This window comes from Carcharodon carcharias, chromosome 4 (assembly GCF_017639515.1).
Source record: "Carcharodon carcharias isolate sCarCar2 chromosome 4, sCarCar2.pri, whole genome shotgun sequence".
In the NCBI taxonomy this organism is placed as follows: domain Eukaryota; kingdom Metazoa; phylum Chordata; class Chondrichthyes; order Lamniformes; family Lamnidae; genus Carcharodon; species Carcharodon carcharias.
Window position 1 is genome coordinate 186,036,492 of NC_054470.1, and position 18,247 is coordinate 186,054,738.

An 18,247-nucleotide genomic window follows, 5' to 3' on the forward strand; every position below is an offset into this window, starting at 1 on the left:
ATGCCAATCAAGCGAGCTGCTTTGTCCTGATTGGTTTTGAGCTTCTTGAGTGTTGGAGCCGCACTCATCCTGTCAAGTGGAGAGTATTCCATCACACTCCTGGCTTGTGCCTCGTAGATGAGGGACAGGCTTTAGGGAGTAATGAGGTGAGTTACACACCGCAGGATTCCTAGCCTCTGACCTGCTCTTGTAGCCACAGTATTTATATGGCTAGTCAAGTTCAGTTTCTGGTCAATGGCAACCCCCAGGATGTTGATAGTGGGGGATTCAGCAATGGTAATGCCATTGAATGTTGAGGGGCTATGGTTATATTCTCTCCTATTGGAGATGATCATTGCCTGGCCCTTGTGTGGCACGAATGTTCCTTGCCACTTGTTAGCCCAAGTCTGGATACTGTCCAGGCCTTGGTGCATTTGGACATGGACTGCTTCAGCATCTGAGGAGTCACGAATGGTGCTGAACATTGTGCAATTATCAGTGAACATCCCCACTTCTTGTGACGGAAGGAAGGTCATCGATGGAGCAGCTGAAGATGGTTGGGCCTCGGATACTACCCTGAGGAACTCCTGCATGATGTCGTGGAACTGGGATGATTGACCTCCAACAACCACAACTATCTTCCTCTGCGCTAGGTATGACTCCAAACAGCGGAGAATTTTCACCCTGATTCCCACTGCCTCCAGTTGCTAGGGCTCCTTGATAACACACTTGGTCAAATGCTGCCTTGATGTCAAGGCCGGCACTCTCACCACACCTCTGGAGTTTAGCTGTTTCGTCTATGTTTGAACTCAGGCTGTAATAGTCTCCTCTAAGACCCAGCAGCAGTCTATTTAAGTTTCTGGAGAAAATTGGCTGCCCACCAAAGCTGCTTAATGTGATGGGGAAACAACAGAACCCTTTAAGATCTGCAGTGGCGTCAAACAGGGTTGTGTTTTGGCACGGACCCTCTTTGCATATTCTTCTCTTTGCTGCTGTCTTGTGCCCTAAGGTCATCTACAGAGGGTATCTACTTACATACTAGACCTGATGGAAAACTGTTCAGCCTTCCCCGTCTAAGGTCGAAGACAAAGGTGTACCAAGTCCTCATCAGAGAGTTGCTCTATGTTGATGATGCTGCACTAATAATCCGTACCGAGGAATGCCTGGAAAAGCAAATGAAGAGACTCTTTCATGCATTTAAGAGTTTAGTTTAGCCATCAACATCAGGGAGACAAATGTCATTGTCCATGATGTTGCCATACTGCTATCTATGAGCATCGACAATGTGACGCCAAAGGTTGTTGATAGCTTCAAATATCTCGGCTCCATAATCATCACAATCTGTAACTTGATGCTGAAATCAACACAAGAAGCATTACAAAAGCTGTAGCTGTTATGTCCAAGCTGAGTAAGAGATTGTGGGACAAAAGCAATCTGACTGAGAACATGAAACTGAGCCTACCAAGCTTGTGTTCTCAGCAGACTCTTATACAGACAACATATGCTAAGTAGGAGAAAAGGCTGAATAGTTTCCACCTTCACTGTCTCAGACATATCCAAAGCATCTCTTAGCAGGACAAGGTCACCAACTCAGAGGTCCTGGGGGTGCGGATTCCATCAGCAGACACTCATTGATAAATGACTTCTGTGCCAGCTCAGTTATGTTCATCGGATGGATGACAACCATTTGTCCAAAAAGCTTCTGTATGGTGAATCGGCCACTTGGTCATGAGCTCCTGGATGTCCGTACCTCACTACAAGGACACCTGCAAGCAAGATATGAAGATGACATTTCAAGTCCTCATTTAAGTGTTCTACTTTGTGTGGCCGACACGCCAGTGTTCTCATGAGTTCTCGTTTTTCATCAGTCTCATCTGTCATGTGTGAACTGATCAGTTTTTCCTGAACAAGACCTCACACAACTTTTGACATTTGTGCATTTCTAATAATAGCTTTGCTTGGTCCTGGGCTCAGTGTTGTCCTTGCTCAAGTTTGTCCAGTTCCTTCACCTGCTGTTACATTGAAATTTTCTGTCTCCTTTCCAAATGAGTTGTAGACATTTGCAAGCTTCTCGACTTAACAGTGAACATTCTTGATCGTGGATCACATACAAAGTTTCTGTGATTTCTCTTCCTTTGTCTTGGAGTTTAGCAGTCAACTGTCTCTTGATTTTGGCTGACTGGCTCCTGGACCGTGGAGTCTTATGGGCGATGGTTGGAGGAAGTCCTGTGTTAACCACTTTTCTGTGTCCGAACGAATGAAACTCCTGGTCCAGTGTATAATTTGAAGTTTGTTTTATGTCTGTTGACTGTAATATTTGCACTACAATAGTTCCCATTTGATTCAGTAATTTCTCCCAAGAATGGTAATTCTGTTTCTTTTTTTTCCTTCACTTTTCTGAATGTCTTCAATTTCTTGAATGGTATCTCGTCTTGACTGTTTCTCCTTTAATTGTTTTAATAAGAAATGTTTGCTGCAGCAAACTGATTAAAAATGGCCTCTCTTCTTGCAGGAACGGCACAACGCATTTTTGGTGGGGCATTCTTTGTGCCAATGCAGCCTTTTCCTGCCACAATGAGAATAATGGCGGTTACTGCACCCTCTCCTCTTTTTCTGTTTGGGGTTAGGTGGGCTGCAATTTTCATGTGCTATAAGCTGGACTATATTAGCTGCTTTTCTCCACGAGATTTATTTTTCACCTTGAATAAAAATTTTGTTTTACTTTCTCTCGTCTCTCTGCCTTGTTATCTGCACAGCCTTTGATAGGGTCAAATCTTCCCTTGACTGCAAACATTCTAAGACTCACACAACAATGCAATCCCGAATTAATTCATCTTTCAGGGCATTGTATTCACAATTTTCAATTAATCGATAGAGCTTGTTGATAAAGGAATCTATGATCTCTCCTAGTGTTTGGGTGCATCAATTAAATTTTGCCTTCCCTATGATAGTGTTTTTCCAAAGACTAAAAGAAGTATCAGAGATATTGAGAACTTCTTTACATGTTGCCTTGTCCTTCATAATGCCCAGTCTGACCATTACGTTGTCTGCAGTTCTGCCTATAGGGTAGAGTAAGTTACTGACTAGCTCCTTGCTAGTCATCTCTGCTGGTCTTGATGCTGTTCTGTACTTGGAAAACCTGCGAAGCCAGTTCTGCTACTTCTCAGCTTGGTCCAGGCCTTCCATGTTGTCAAAGCACTCTGGTAAACATAGGATTTTTTGCATGCCTTCCTTTACTGTAGTCTTTTCTGGAATTTGGTTGAAGATTTTCCTATGCTGCTCTCTCAGATCTCGAGACCACTATTTTGAGGAAGAGTAGGGGAGTTATCCCTGGTGTCCTAGCCAATATTTATCCCTCAACCAACATCACAAAAAGAGACTATCTGGATGTTATGGCATTGCTGAGTATGGGAGATTGCTGTGCACAAGTTTCCTGCCTCACAACAGTGACTGGGCTACAAAAGTAATTCCAAAGAAGATTTCTATTCGACTCGAAATATTAATTCTGTTTCTCTCTCCACAGATGCTGCCAGTAAGGTTGCCAACTCTGGCTGGGCATATTCCAGGAGACATTGGCAGAAGTGATGTCATGGAACTGAGCAGCATGGGCTGAACGGGTTCTAGAATAATGATAAAAACAAAAAAACTGCGGATGCTGGAAATCCAAAACAAAAACAGAATTACCTGGAAAAACTCAGCAGGTCTGGCAGCATCGGCGGAGAAGAAAAGAGTTGACGTTTCGAGTCCTCATGACCCTTCGACAGAACAGTTCTGTCGAAGGGTCATGAGGACTCGAAACGTCAACTCTTTTCTTCTCCGCCGATGCTGCCAGACCTGCTGAGTTTTTCCAGGTAATTCTGTTTTTGTTCTAGAATAATGAGTTTGCTATGAACTGAGATACATAAATACAAAGCCTGCCCCACCTCCACTTACTGTTTTCGATGCTCAATCGTTTTTGGGAGGAGGCGGTTGGGGGGGTGGCGGGGTGCGTGGAAACATCAGCACCAAGAAAATCTCAATCCCAACTGAGCTACTTACCATCTGTCACAGCCAAATCCAGATGCTACTCTCATCCTGTACTTCAACTTCTGGCATTTCACTTGACAAGTCACTTCAACACTCTCACACCATGAACCCCGCCCCCCCCTCCGCCCCTCCAGCTGCAGTGTCCTCTGGGAGTTGTAGTTGTAGTCTGCTTGCTGCCCAGTTCCCTGCTCTCCTCCACACAGGGATAGGGATAGGGATATTTCCCAGCCAGTGCTGCATCTTCCTTCCTGGTTTTGAGGCAGGAGGGTGGGTGGTGCTGATGATACTTGTGGAACAAACTGACCCAACATACTCAATAGCGTTATTCTAAAATATTATTTTAAAATCTTTCAGAGGGCTTTCTTTGGCTACCAGGAAATTGATGCTGATTCCAGGAGACTCCCAGCCACTCTGGGACAGTTGGCAAACTTAGCTGCCAGACCTGCTGAGTTTTTCCAGCACTTTCTGTTTTAATTGCAGATTTCCAGCATCCTCAGTATCTTGCTTTACAAAAGTGCTTCATTGTGTTTATAAATTGCTTTGGGACAACCTGAAGTTGTGAAAGTGCTGTTATATGTATATGCATTATATATATATGTCTAAATGTATAATACCATATTTATTATTATATATGTACACAAAAACATAAAATATATACTATACATATTTCCATAAGTCCTTGCACTGGGTTGCCTCCAGGCTGAGCTTGGTGGCTGGGCCCGTTGCTAGCGGCCGTTGCCAGGGTGAAGAACAATTGCCAAGCGACAACCAAACTCGTTGACGCCCGGAGGGGGGGGGCGGGAGGGGAGCTGAGTGACGGGTCCCCCAGCCAACAGGAACGCGACGCCGGATCCACCGTAGCCAACGGGAGACGACATCCGCCAGCAGGTTCGGCTGAGAGGCGAGTGGATGGCCGTCTGAGAGAAGCATCAGCCGTTGCAGCTTAATGGTGAGCGGAGGTTTGTGTGAGGGTGGGGAAATGACTAGAAAGGGGCACGGTGAAGGTTGCAGCTCCCTCAGCCTATGGGCAACCCGGAAAATTTTGTTGTCAGTTGCTTTCAGTGCCTTTTTTTTGTGTCTAATATATAAAAATATGAAAGCCACATGCAGCTTTTTGCTGGTTGCATCTGGTGCTGATGACAGATAGGCCGCGCCTAGCAGCGGGATAGAGCATCAAACCAGCGTCACTGCTCCTTGCCTGATATTATTTATTTATTAATGCTTGCCTGCTGGATGAGCAGTTGTTGGAATGCAATCCTGCACTAATTTTCTATTGTGTATTTCATGTCTCAAGAAGCCTGTTCTAGGCAAATGCTTAAGAGGGCTTTTAAAAATTGCACCTTGAAAGGTGTGGGAAGGAGAAAAGTCTCCCTTCTCTCATGACTTCACTTGATTTTTGTGTGTAGGATGATAAATTGCAGAAATAGTTGCTGGGGATTAGACCCCTCCCTAATTGAGCAAATCTTGAATATGCTTGTTCATGTATGAGGTGGGTGAGTCTTCCTACAGACTAAGTAGGCTTCAAGGCACCGAAAAAAAATATTTATCAGAAAAGTGATATTTGTTCCATCATCTCAGGATGCTTATTTGGATTAATGGTAATATATTTCTTCAACATACATTAGAATCGTAATACAGCACAGCGGGTGGCCATGTGGTCCCTTGAATCTGTGTCTGTGCTTTCAAATTCAGTTTGTCTCACTCTCTGGTGCTTTCTCCTGTCACCTACGGCTCTTTTGCCAATCATAAGACCATAGATACAGGAGCAGAAATTAGGCCATTTGGCCCATCGAGTCTGCTCTGCCATTCAATCTTGGCTGATAAGTTTCTCAACCCCATTCTCCTGCCTTCTCCCCGTAACCTTTGATCCACTTACCAATCAAGAACCTATCTATCTCGGTCTAAAATACACTCAATGATCTGATCTCCACCGCCTTCTGTGGCAATGAATTTCATAGATTCACCACTCTCTGGCTAAAGAAGTTTCTCCTCATCTCTGTTCTAGAAGGTCTTCCCTTTACTCTGAGGCTGTGCCCTTGGGTCCTAGTCTCTCCTAATGGAAACATCTTCCCCACGTCCACTCTATCCAGGCCTTTCAGTATTCTGTTTTAATCAGATCCCCCCTCATCCTTCTAAACTCCATCGAGTATAGACCCAGAGTCCTCAAAAGTTCCTCATATGTTAAGCCTTTAATTCATGGGATCATTCTCGTGAACCTCCTCTAGACCCTCGCGCCTTAAATCAATTGTGTCTGGTTATTGGTGGTTCTTCAATCTTTTGGAAAAATGTTCTCTTTATTTACTTGATTTAAACTCTTCATTATTTTAAACACCTCAATCAAATCTCTTTTTTGTGTTCTCTGCTCTGAAAGCCTCTCAATTCTAACAATGTAATTGTAATCCCTCATCCCTGGAACTATTTTACTCAATCTCTTCTGTACCCTCTAAAGCCTTCACAACCTTTCTAAGAGGTGGTGGCACAGTAGTATCATCACTGGACTAGTACTCCAGATACCCAGGGTAATTCTCTGGGGACCTGGGTTTGAATCTCACCATGGCAGATAGTGAAATTTGAATTCAATGAAAAATCTGGAGCTAATAGTCTAATGATGACCATTGTTGTTTGTTGTAAAAACCTATCTAGTACACTAATGTCCCTTGGGGAAGGAAGTCTGCTGTCCTTACCTGGTCTAGCCTACATGTGACTTCAGACCTGTGGTTGACTCTTAAATGCCCTCTGAAATGTTAAATGTTCTCAAAGGCAATTAGGGATGGGCAATAAATGCTGGCCCAGCTGGTGACACCCACATCGCATGAACGAATAAAAACAAGTGTGGAGCCCAGAATTCAACACAGTATTCTGGTTGGAACTGAACTAATATTAGATTTAGCATATTACTACCTTTTGTATTCTGTGATTCTATTTATAAAACTCAAGATTCTATATGGTTTCAAAAAAAGTTCACACATAAATTTTGTTAATTTGTTTTAAAGTTCTTGTAGTTGTATTTTGTGTTTGTTGCTGAGGTGTTATTAAGGATGAAAACTGTGAAAAGAAACTTATCATAAGGCAATGAGTACAATGTGTCCCTTTACATGTTTGAAAATGTTTAATAGAATAATGCATAATGTTTAAACCACAAGGTCATCTGATTTCTGACTGGTTGCAGCTGCTTGTTTTGAGAATTCTGTTCTGTAATTTTCTACATTGTTCATTTTAGTGTTATGAATGTTGCATAGTATTAACAGTTTCTGCACAAAGGTATTGTATTCTTTTGGATTGATAACACCCACACTGGAAGATAGCATGGTGTCACTATTCACTCAGGGTCCCGAGCAATGTCTTAGCTTTGTCAGATGTAAGAGTGCCTCCTGCAGAAAATTGTGACTTGCTCTAATGGAAATGTATATCTGAACGAGGTACTTAAAATTTTATAATCAATACAGAATTCATTAAATCAAAACTTGGTTTATGATCACATCAGATGATATGCAGCTGTCAGGAATAAAGGAAAAGTGCTTGCCACTGTACCACTGGATTGCTTTTTAAATATGCATCATCTTTTGACATGTAATTAGCCCATTTTCAACATGCTTCAGTCAGTTATCATGTTCATTGTGAGGGTTAGGCTTCACTCTGGAGACTATACCAAAGCCCAGTTGGACCAGTTCATTTCGGACTAGGACCTAATGATTTGTGTTTCGTGTCTCTGACAGTTTTCTGTTTGATTGTTAGATTGGAGACTTGACCTTGGGTAGGAGAGGGTCTCACTTTTTTTCATCTGGTCACAAGAGTTATTTATTGTTTTTTTTTGGCTCGCTCTTCCATCTTAGTGGAAGTGACAGCCTTTTCCCATCTGCCTGCTCTCTGAGCTTGGACGCTTTCCATGAGAGGAAGAATTGAATTAAATGGAGTAAATGTATAAGTAAATCAATTAAGATATGGACATATGTTTCTGCATTTTTCAATTTAAATGTTGAGTTCAGTATCATTGGTAGTGAAGTGCTTTTTCTGCCAGGACAACATGGATAAGGGTTCCCCGCAGCCCTGATTCTTATTCCCCTCCCCCTGCCCTACCCATGAAAGCTGAAAGGGCGGTTTTATTGTGCATTAGGAGAAGGCTGTGGATCAATTTCCAAGTCTGCTACACATTTACTTAATGAAACTGCCTTTTCTTCTGATTGAATTATCAGATTTGGGAATGATTTGCTGAAGAGAATTGTTTTGTTCACACAGTCTGAGCATGAGGATCTTTTACATCAAACACCATGGATAAATACGTTAAGGTGAACAAAATTGGAGAAGGATCATTTGGAAAAGCTATTCTCGTGAACTCAAAAGAAGATGGCAGACAGTATGTCATCAAAGAAATCAACATCTCCAGGGTGAGAAAATCTTTTTGTGACCTCTCCGGATGTAACCAGAAGTAAGATTTGCCAGGTTAATATTTGTTCAAAGATCTTCCCTGCTTCTTTGTTCTCAGATGCCAAATAAGGAGAGGGAAGAGTCAAGGAGAGAAGTTGCTGTGTTGGCAAATATGAAACATCCAAACATTGTACAGTACAAGGAATCATTTGAAGGTGAGAAATAAGCTTAATCATATCAGATGATACTCAAGGCTTTGTGCATATGTTTTAGTTGGGAAGTTTGGTGGGGAGAGTGTGCCTATATTTTGGGTTCAGATTCTTGTAGTGTAACTTCAGTTATTAGGGATTGTGTACTTGCTCCAACTGGAATTGAAGAATGCAGAGAGTCAATCACAGTGCAGACGAGGCCCATCGAGTCTGCACCGACATGTGAGAAACACCTGACCGAGCTGCCTAATCCCAGCACTTGGCCCATAGCCTTGAATGTTACGACGTGCCAAGTGCTCATCCAGCTACTTTTTAAAGGATGTGAGGCAACTCACTTCCACCACCCTGCCAGGCAGTGCATTTCAGACCATCACCCCCATCTGGGTAAAATAGTTTTCCCTCACATCCCCCTAAACCTTATGCCCCCTTGTGACTGACCCTTCAACTATGGGGAACAGCTGCTCCCTATCCACCCTGTCCATGCCCCTCATAGTCTTGTACACCTCTATCAGATCGCCCCTCAGCTTTCTGTGCTCCAACGAAAACAACCCATGTCTATCCAACCTCTCTTCATAACTTAAATGTTTCATTCCAGGCAACATCCTGGTGAATCTCCTCTGCACCCCCTCCAGTGCAATCACATCCTTCCTATAATGTGGCAACCAGAACTGCACACAGTACTCCAGCTGTGGCCTCACCAAGGTTCCATACAACTCCAACGTGACTTCCCTACTTTTGTAATCTATGCCTCGATTGATAAAGGCAAGTGTCCCATATGCCTTTTTCACCATCCCACTAACATGCCCCTCCGTCTTCAGAGATCTATGGATCCTCAGAACTTCCTAGTGTCTTACCGTTCATTGAATACTTCCTTGTCAAATTACTTCTTCCAAAGTGTATCACCTCACACTTTTCAGGCTTAAATTCCAATGCCACTTATCTGCCCATTTGACCATTGTTAAAACACGCGGGGTAATTCCCCAGTGAGGGAGGCTCTTGCTGTATGATAAGCTGGAGTACCCGATGCTGATGTTTGCTCAAAATAGGACACTATTATATTTCATGGTGTTAAAATGCCTCACCTTGAGGAACACTGTGTAATACAGTTTATGCAATGTACGGGTACAGTACAGAAGCATAATGCTTGTCTGTTGACCATACAGAAGCCTGAACTGATAATTTGCAGACATAAGTTCAATTTCTACCATGGCTGCTGGGGAATTCAAATTCAATTAGTTATGTAAAACTTGGAATAAAAACATAAGTAACAGCAATCATGAAACTACTGGATTATCGTTAAAAACTCATCTGGTTCACAGGTATCCTTCAGGGAAGGAAATTTGCTGTCCTCACCTAGTCTGGTTTGTATGTGATGTCAGACCCACAACAATGTGTTTGACGCTTAACTGACCTTTGAAATGGCCTAGCAAGCCACTTGGCTGCCATCGCCACCTTCTCGAGTGAAAATTAGGGAGGGACAATAAATGCTGGCATTGCCAGCTATTCCCACATCCTGTGAATAAGTAAAAGAAAGCAGCATGTGAAGTAGTGGTCTGTAGTTAGCATAAAATGATGATGTGACTTTAGGAAATATTTTATGGTGCCCCCTTTCAGTTAAGCAAAATTCTTTACAACACCCTGCATGAAATGGGACGCAAAAGCCTGCATGAAGGTTCTTATTTTTACACCAGGTTCTGAAAAAAGTTTCTGCTTGTGGAGTAATTGTTGTATTTGTGTTTGTCAAAATTTGATGACTGTTTCCATGCAGAATTTAAAAAAAGGCCATTGGACAAAGTACCTGTTTGAATATTCAATTTGAAAGCAAATGGATTTATGGCACAAGTTGAGTTTTGCTTTATGTTTGTGAAGCCCATGATCGTGGGAGTGGGCAGTACTTATTTTTTGTACGACTGGGGATGCGGTTACAATTCTATGTTGAGGTTAACAATCCATCCAATGGCTTCAGCTGACACAATGTGAATGGCTATGATACCACTGGGAATGGGTTACCTCTCCCTACCCTAACTTTTAAAGCATCTGTTTCTAGATTTGGGTAGCTTTGCTTCATAATATGGCTATGTACCATTGTCACAAGGGCTGCCACAGTTCAAGCAGAGAAGGCCCATCACTGCATTTTCAGAGCAACTAGGTGTGGGCGTTTAATGTGGTCTTGCTGGCATTGTCTACGCCCTGAGAACAAATGCAAAAAGAAACAGGAATTTAGCCTCTGGTTCTAAGAAGAGGTTTGCATAGTAATCCTTTCATTGGAAGCAGAAAAAATGGGTGTCTGTGTATGTGCGCATTCAGCATCACACCATTACTTACAGTATATTCATGCAAATTAAAATTAAGAGAATCTTGATTAAATCAGGTATTATCAGTTCTTTTTGCATTGCTCATGTAATAAAGCAAAATGTGTAAATGGATGCCTTATATACTGGCTGCTTTAATATTCAAGTCTTGAGAAGTTTCAAATGTATTTATTTTAACAGAAAGTGGCTGCCTTTACATAGTCATGGATTACTGTGAAGGTGGCGATCTTTTCAAACGGATTAATGCACAGAAAGGAATTTTATTTCCCGAGGATCAGGTAAAAACTACTTGTTTTTTCAAATAATATATAGTTGTGTTGATGTGGCAATTGTGAAATTTTTTTTTAGCCTAGCTGCACTGTTGGGGAATTTGCCTGATTCTGTCTTTCCATCTGTTCATCTCTGCTGTCACGTGGCATATTTAGCCCATTGCTACCAATACATCATAAGAAGAAATTTTCACTTGAGCCAAACACAGAAAATGCTGAAAAAAATTCAGCAGGTCTGGCGGCATCTGTGAAGAGAGGGAAACTGAGTTAATGTTTGGAGTCCTTATGACTCTTCTTCAGAGCATTTGCAGCATTTTGCTTCGACGTTTCTGCTTAAATGTTTTGCAAAATTTTTAGTCATCACCTCAGATTGCACCACTGCTACCCCTTCCAGTGACAGAGATGGATCACGTCCTAATATTTTGTACTCAAAATGTCATCTCCAGGCTTGCCCCATATTTGGCAGCACAAAAGGATGTTTAATTTTATGATGATCTCTGTTGAAGTGTTGATAAAATGAGAGTTCCACATTCCCACTGTTACACTTTGCTGAGATTCAAGTGACAATACTCAGATATCAGCAGTAATTTGTTAAGCTACCTCTCATATGGTAACAAAGTTGCATAACTGCCTCCTTCTCATTCATGCAATTTATTTCAGAATGAGCTGAATCTCACTTCTGTCTTTCTGTATTAAGTTTGTACCAAGCTGAGAGTTATTGTCATTCATTTCTTTACCTTCAAATGTAGAATGAGTAGATTTAGATTTGTCACTTCCACGACTATTCCCAAATGAAAAGAGGTGGAACAGATGACAGTGGGGGTGGAAAATTAAAGAAAACCTGGAATGATAGGCTGCTAATGGACTGAGAGTGAGCAATAGGAAAACTAATTGAGAAGAAATATTGCTCCGATAGTATTCCAAACCACACACCATCCTGACTTGGAAAGTTGTCGCCATTCCTTCACTGTCATTGGGAAAATCCTGGAACTCCCTCTCTGACAGCACTGTGCGTGTACCTAGACCACATGGACTGCAGCAGTTCAAGAAGGCAGCTCACCACCACCTTCTCAAGGGCAATTAGGGATGGGTAATAAATGCTGGCCTAGCCAGCGACGCCCACATGCTGTGAACAAATAAAGTTTTAAAAAATTCCTTTGGCACAAGGACCAAACCTAGTGGACAGTAAGCTTCCTTCCAGTAGAATAGATATGGCTGTTATGCAGTGAGCATTGTCAGAAGACAAGACCAGGTGAAATGTGTTTTTTTTCTCCCGCCCCTGACTTTGTACAGTTTGATCCCAGAAACTGTTTGACTCACAACTTGGCAGAGAGCAGGGGAGTGGTATTAACTGGATAGCTCTTTCAAAGAGCTGACATCGGCACAATGGGCTGAATGGCCTCCTTTGCTGTATCAAGCTATGAAAGCTGTCCTGCACTTGGATTTTCAGAAGGCATTTGTTAAGGTGCCACATGGAGGTTATTGTGGAAAATAAAAGCTCATGGTGTAGTGGATAACATATTAGTGTGGATAGAAGATTTGCTGTCAGAAAACAAGAGAATGCATAAATGGGTCTTTGTCTGATTGGCAGGATGTGACGAGTGGAGTCCTGCAAGGATCTGTGCTGGGGCCTCAACTTTTTACAATTTACATCCATGACTTAGGTGAGAGGAGTGAAGGTATGGTAGCTACATTTGCAGATGACACAAAGATAGGTAGGAAAGTATATTGTGAAGAAGACATAAGGAGGTTGCTGATGGATATAGATGGGTTGAGTGGGCAAAAAATCTGGTAGATGGAGTATAATGTGGGGAAAATGTGTAGTTGTTCACTTTGGCAGGAAGAATAAAAATGCAGAGTATTACTTAAATGGAGAATGGCTGCAGAATTATGAAGTGCAGAAGAATCTAGGTGTTCTAATGCAGGAGTCACAAAATGTTTGCAAGTCATTAAGAAGGCTAATGGAAGGCTATCCTTTATTATGAGCGAAATTGAACATAAAACTAAGGATAAAAACAGAGATAAACGTCAACTCTTTTCTTCTCCGCCGATGCTGCCAGACCTGCTGAGTTTTTCCAGGTAATTCTGTTTTTATAAAAGTAAGGATGTCATGCTTCAGTTATACAGGGCATTGGTGAGACTGACCTTCGAATACTTTGTGTGGTTTTTCTCTCCTTATTTAAGGAAGGATGTAAATGCGTTGGAAGCAGTTCAGAGAATCACGCAGAATCACAGAATCTCAGTGCAGAAGAGGCCCTTCGGCCCATCGGGTCTGCACTGACACGTGAGAAACACCTGACCTACCTACCTAATCCCATTTACCAACACTTGGTCTATAGCCTTGAATGTTATGACGTGCCAAGTGCTCATCCAGGTACTTTTTAAAGGATGTGAGGCAACCTGCCTCCAGCACCCTCCCAGGCAGTGCATTCCAGACCGTCACCACCCTCTGGGTAAAAAGTTCTTCCTTACATCCCCCCTAAACCTCCTGCCCCTCACCTTGAACTTATGCCCTCTTGTGACTGACCCTTCAACTAAGGGGAACAGCTGCTCCCTATCCATCCTGTCCATGCCCCTCATAATCTTGTACACCTTGATCAGATCGCTCCTCAGTCTTCTCTGCTCCAACAAAAACAACCCAAGTCTATCCAACCTCTCTTCATAACTTAAATGTTTCATCCCAGGCAACATGCTGGTCAATCTCCTCTGCACCCCCTCCAGTGCAATTACATCCTTCCTATAATGTAGCGACCAGAACTGCACACAGTACTCCAGCTGTGGCCTCACCAAGGTTCCATACAACTTCAACATGACCTCCCTACTTTTGTAATCTATGCCTCGATTGATAAAGACAAGTGTCCCATATGCCTTTTTCACCACCCCACTAACATGCCCCTCCGCCTTCAGAGATCTATGGACACATACGCCAAGGTCCCTTTGCTCCTCAGAACTTCCTAGTGCCATGCTGTACATTGAATACCTCCTTGTCAAATTACTTCTTCCAAAGTGTATCACCTCACACTTTTCAGGGTTAAATTCCATCTGCCACTTAAATGCCCACTTGACCATCCCATCTATATCTTCCTGTCGCCCAAGATGCTCAATCTCACTGTTAACCACCCAGCTAATCTTTGTGTCATCCGCAAACTTACTAATCCTACCCCCCACATAGTCATCTATGTCGTTTATATAAGGTGTACTAGATTAATATCTGGAAGGAGCTCCTTGACTTATGAGGATACATTGGAAATACTGGGCTTGTTTCCACGAGTTTAGAAGATTGAGGGGTGACTTAATTGAAGTATATAAGATCCTGAATGGTATTGATGGGGTGGATGTGGAAAGGATGTTTCCTCTTGGGGTGAGTCCAGAACTAGGGGACACTGTTTTAAAACTAGGGGTTGCCCTTTTCGGACAGAGATAAGGATTTTTATTTTTCCCTGAGGATTGTGCCACTTTGGAACATTCTGCCTTTGAAGGTGGGACCATTGAATATTTTTAAGTTGCAGGTCAATAGATTTTTTTTGGCAAAGAAATCAAAGGTTATTGGGATAGACTGGAATGTGGAATTCAAAACACAAACAGTTCAGCCAATCTTATTGAATGGCAGAGCAGGCTAGAGGGGCTGAATGGCCAACTTCTGTTCCTAGTTCATTTTTTTGGTATGTTCATGGGATGTGGGCGTGGCTGGCTAGGCCAGCATTTATTGCCCATCCCTAACTTCCCTTGGGAAGGTGATGGTGAGTTGCCTTCTTGAGCCGCTGCAGTCCATGTGGTGTAGGTATGCTCACAGTGCTGTTAGGGAGGGAGCTCCAGGATTTCGACCCAGCGACAGCAAAGGAACAGCAGTATATTTTCAAGTCAGGATGGTGAGTGGCTTAGAGGGGAACTTCCAGGTTGTTGTGTTCCCATCTGTCTGCTACCCTTGTCCTACTAGATGGTAGAGGTTGTGGTTTGGAAGGTGCTGTCTAAGGAGCTATGGCGATTTGCTGCAGTGCATCTTGTAGATGGTGCACTCTGCTGCCACTGTGTGTCGGTGGTGGAGGGAGTGAATGTATGTTTGTGGATGGGGTGCTAAACAAGCCAGCTGCTTTGTCCTGGATGGTGTCGAGCTTCTTAGGAATGTTGTTGGTGCTGCATTCATCCAGGCAAGTGGAGAGCATTCTATCGTACTCTTGACTTGTGCCTTGAAGAAGGTGGACAGGCTTTGGGGAATCAGGAGGTGAGTTACTCGCTGAATTGAGAAGACTGGGACTTTATTCTCTTGCGTTTAGAAGAATGAGAGGTGACCTCATTTGAACTGTACAAAGTTCCTACAAGGCTAGATAGGGTGGCTGCAGGAAGGTTGTTTCCCCTGACTGAGTGGGGTGTCCAGAACTGCGGGACTCTTGGAGTAAGCCATTTAGGACTGAGATGAGGAGGATTTCTTCACTGAGGGTGGTGAATCTTTGGAATTCTCTGCTCCAGAGGCTGTGGAAGCTCAATCATTGAGTATTTTCACAGCAGAGGCTGATAGCCCTGGAATCTAGAAATCTATGGGGATAGAAACATAGAAACAAGGAGCAAGAGTAGGCCATTCAGCCCTTTGAGCCTGCTCTGCCATTCAGTATGATCATGGCTGATCCTCTATCTCAACACCATATTCCCGCTTTCTCTCCATACCCCTTGATGCCCCTAATATCTAAAAATTTATCAATTTCTTTCTTGAATATACTCAATAGCCTTCTGTGGCAGAGAATTCCACAGGTTCACCAGCCTCTGAGCGAAGACATTTTTCCTCATCTCATTCCTAAATGGCCTGCCCCATATCTTGAGTCTGTGGCCCCTGGTTCTGGACTCCTCAACCAGGGGAAACATCCTCCCTGCACCTAGTCTGTTTAGCCCTGTTAGAATTTTATACGTTTCAATCAGATCCCCTCTCATTCTTCTAAACTCTAGTAAATACAGGCCCAGTCGAACCAATCTCTCCTCATACGACAGTCCTGCCATCCCTGGTAACAGCCTAGTGAACCTTCGCTGCACTCACTCTATGGCAAGTATACCCTTTCTTAGGTAGAGAGACCAAATCTGCACACAATACTCCAGGTGTGGTCTCACCAAGGCCCTGTATAACTGCAGTAAGACATCTCTATTTATGAACTCAAATCCTCTTGCAATGAAGGCCAACATACCATTTGCCTTCCTAATTGCTTGCTGCACCTGCCTGTTTGCTTTCATTGACTGGTGTACAAGAACACCCAGATCCCTCTGTACATCCACATTTTCCAATATATCACCATTTACATAATAATCTACCTTTCTATTTTTCACACCGGAGCATAAACTTCACATTTATCCACGTTATACTGCATCTGCCATGTGTTTGCCCACTTGTCTAAATCACCCTGAAGCCTTCTTGCATTCTCCTCACAACTCTCTGCCCTGCCCAGTTTTATGTCATCAGCAAACTTGGAAATATTGCATTTAGTTTCCTCATCCAAGCCATTTATATATTTCGTGAATAGCTGGGGCCCAAGCACTGATCCCTTCGGTATACCACTAGTCACCGCCTGCCGCTGGGAAAAAGACCCATTTATTCCCACACTCTGCTCCAGGTCTGTCAACGATTTCTCAATCCATGCCAGTATATTGCCCCCGATCCCATGTGCTTTAATTTTGCCCACTAGCCTCTTACATGGGACCTTATCAAAAGCCTTCTTGAAATCTAAATACACCACATCCACTGGTTCTCCCTTATCTATTCTACTAGATACATTCTCAAAAAACTTCAGTAGATTAGTTAAGCATGATCTCCCTCTCATAAACCCATGCTGACTTTGTCTCATTCAGTTAATGCTTTCCAAGTGTTCTGTTACCATCTCTTATTATAAAAACCTTTAGCATTTTACCCACTACTGATGTTAGGCTAACTGGCCTGTAATTCTGTTTTTTCTCTCCCTCCTTTTCTAAAATAATAAGGTTACATTTGCCACCCTCCAGTTGTAGGAACTACTCCAGACTCTTTAGAATTTTGGAAGATGACCACCAATGCATCCAATATTTCCAGGGCCACTTCCTTTAGTACTCTGGATTGTAGATTATCAGGACCTGGGGATTTTTCAGCCTTTAACCCCATTAATTTCTCTAGCACCATTTTTTTTACTAATACTGATTTTCTTCAATTTCTCCCTCTTACTAGAGCCTCGGTTCCGTAACGTTTCTGGGAAATTATTTGTCCTCTTTTGTGAAGACAGACCAAAATGCGTGTTCAATTCTTCTACCATTTCTTGGTACCCCATTATAATTTCCCCTGTTTCTGACTGTAAGGGACCTATATTTGTCTTTGCTAATCTTTTTCTCTTCACTTATTTATAGAAGCTTTTACAGTCAGTTTTTAATGTTCCTTGCAAGTTTACTCTCCTGCTCCATTTTTCCCTCCTTGATCAATCTTTTTGTCCACTTTTGCTGAATTCTAAACTGCCCCCAATCCTCAGGCTTGCTGCTTTTTCTGGCAATTTTGTCTCCTCTTTGGATCTAATATTATAGCTAATTTCTTTTGTAAGCCATGGTTGAACCACCTTTCCTGTTTTATTTTTGCACCAGACAGGAATGAATAATTGTTGTAATTCATACAAACGTTCCTTAAATATTAGCCATTGCCTATCTACCGTCAACCCTTTTAGTAAGGTTCCCCAATTCATCATTTGCCAATTCATGCCTCATACCCTCGTCGTTCCCTCTATTTAGATTCAGGACCCTAGTTTTGGATTCAACTTCTTCACTCTCCATCCTAATAAACAATTCTAGCATTTTATGGTCACTCTTCCCCACGGGACAACAAGATTGTTATTTAATCCTTTCTCATTGCACAATACCCAGTCGAGGATAGCCTCCTCTCTAGTTGGATCGTCAACGTATTGGTCTAAAAAACCATCATGTACACACTCCAGGAAATCCTCCTCCATAGTATTATTGCTAGTTTGGTTTGTCCAATCTATGTGTAGATTAAAGTCACTCATGATTACGGTTGTACCCTTATTGCATGCTTAATACTTAATAATTTCTTGCTTAATACTTTCCATTACTGTTTGTGGGCCTGTAGATAACC

General features: G+C 42.5%; 1 protein-coding gene across 10 annotated transcripts in view; it reads left to right on the forward strand.

The window, feature by feature from the left end:
* The first annotated feature begins 4,871 nt into the window (after positions 1-4,871).
* The window catches only part of nek1 (NIMA-related kinase 1), a 168,244-nt gene continuing 154,868 nt past the window's right edge, over positions 4,872-18,247 (forward strand). For 9 of the 10 annotated variants that reach the window (XR_005942807.1, XM_041186074.1, XM_041186072.1 and 6 more), the window contains exons 1-4: positions 4,889-4,954; positions 8,242-8,390; positions 8,489-8,585; positions 11,072-11,169. Coding sequence is in view for 9 of the 10 variants with exons in the window: in XM_041186074.1 (XP_041042008.1) it covers positions 8,274-8,390; positions 8,489-8,585; positions 11,072-11,169 (312 nt within the window). In the remaining variant the exon portion in view is untranslated. Of the gene's footprint in view, positions 4,955-8,241; positions 8,391-8,488; positions 8,586-11,071; positions 11,170-18,247 lie in introns of all 10 variants that reach the window. The other variant, XM_041186071.1, reaches the window with a different exon arrangement.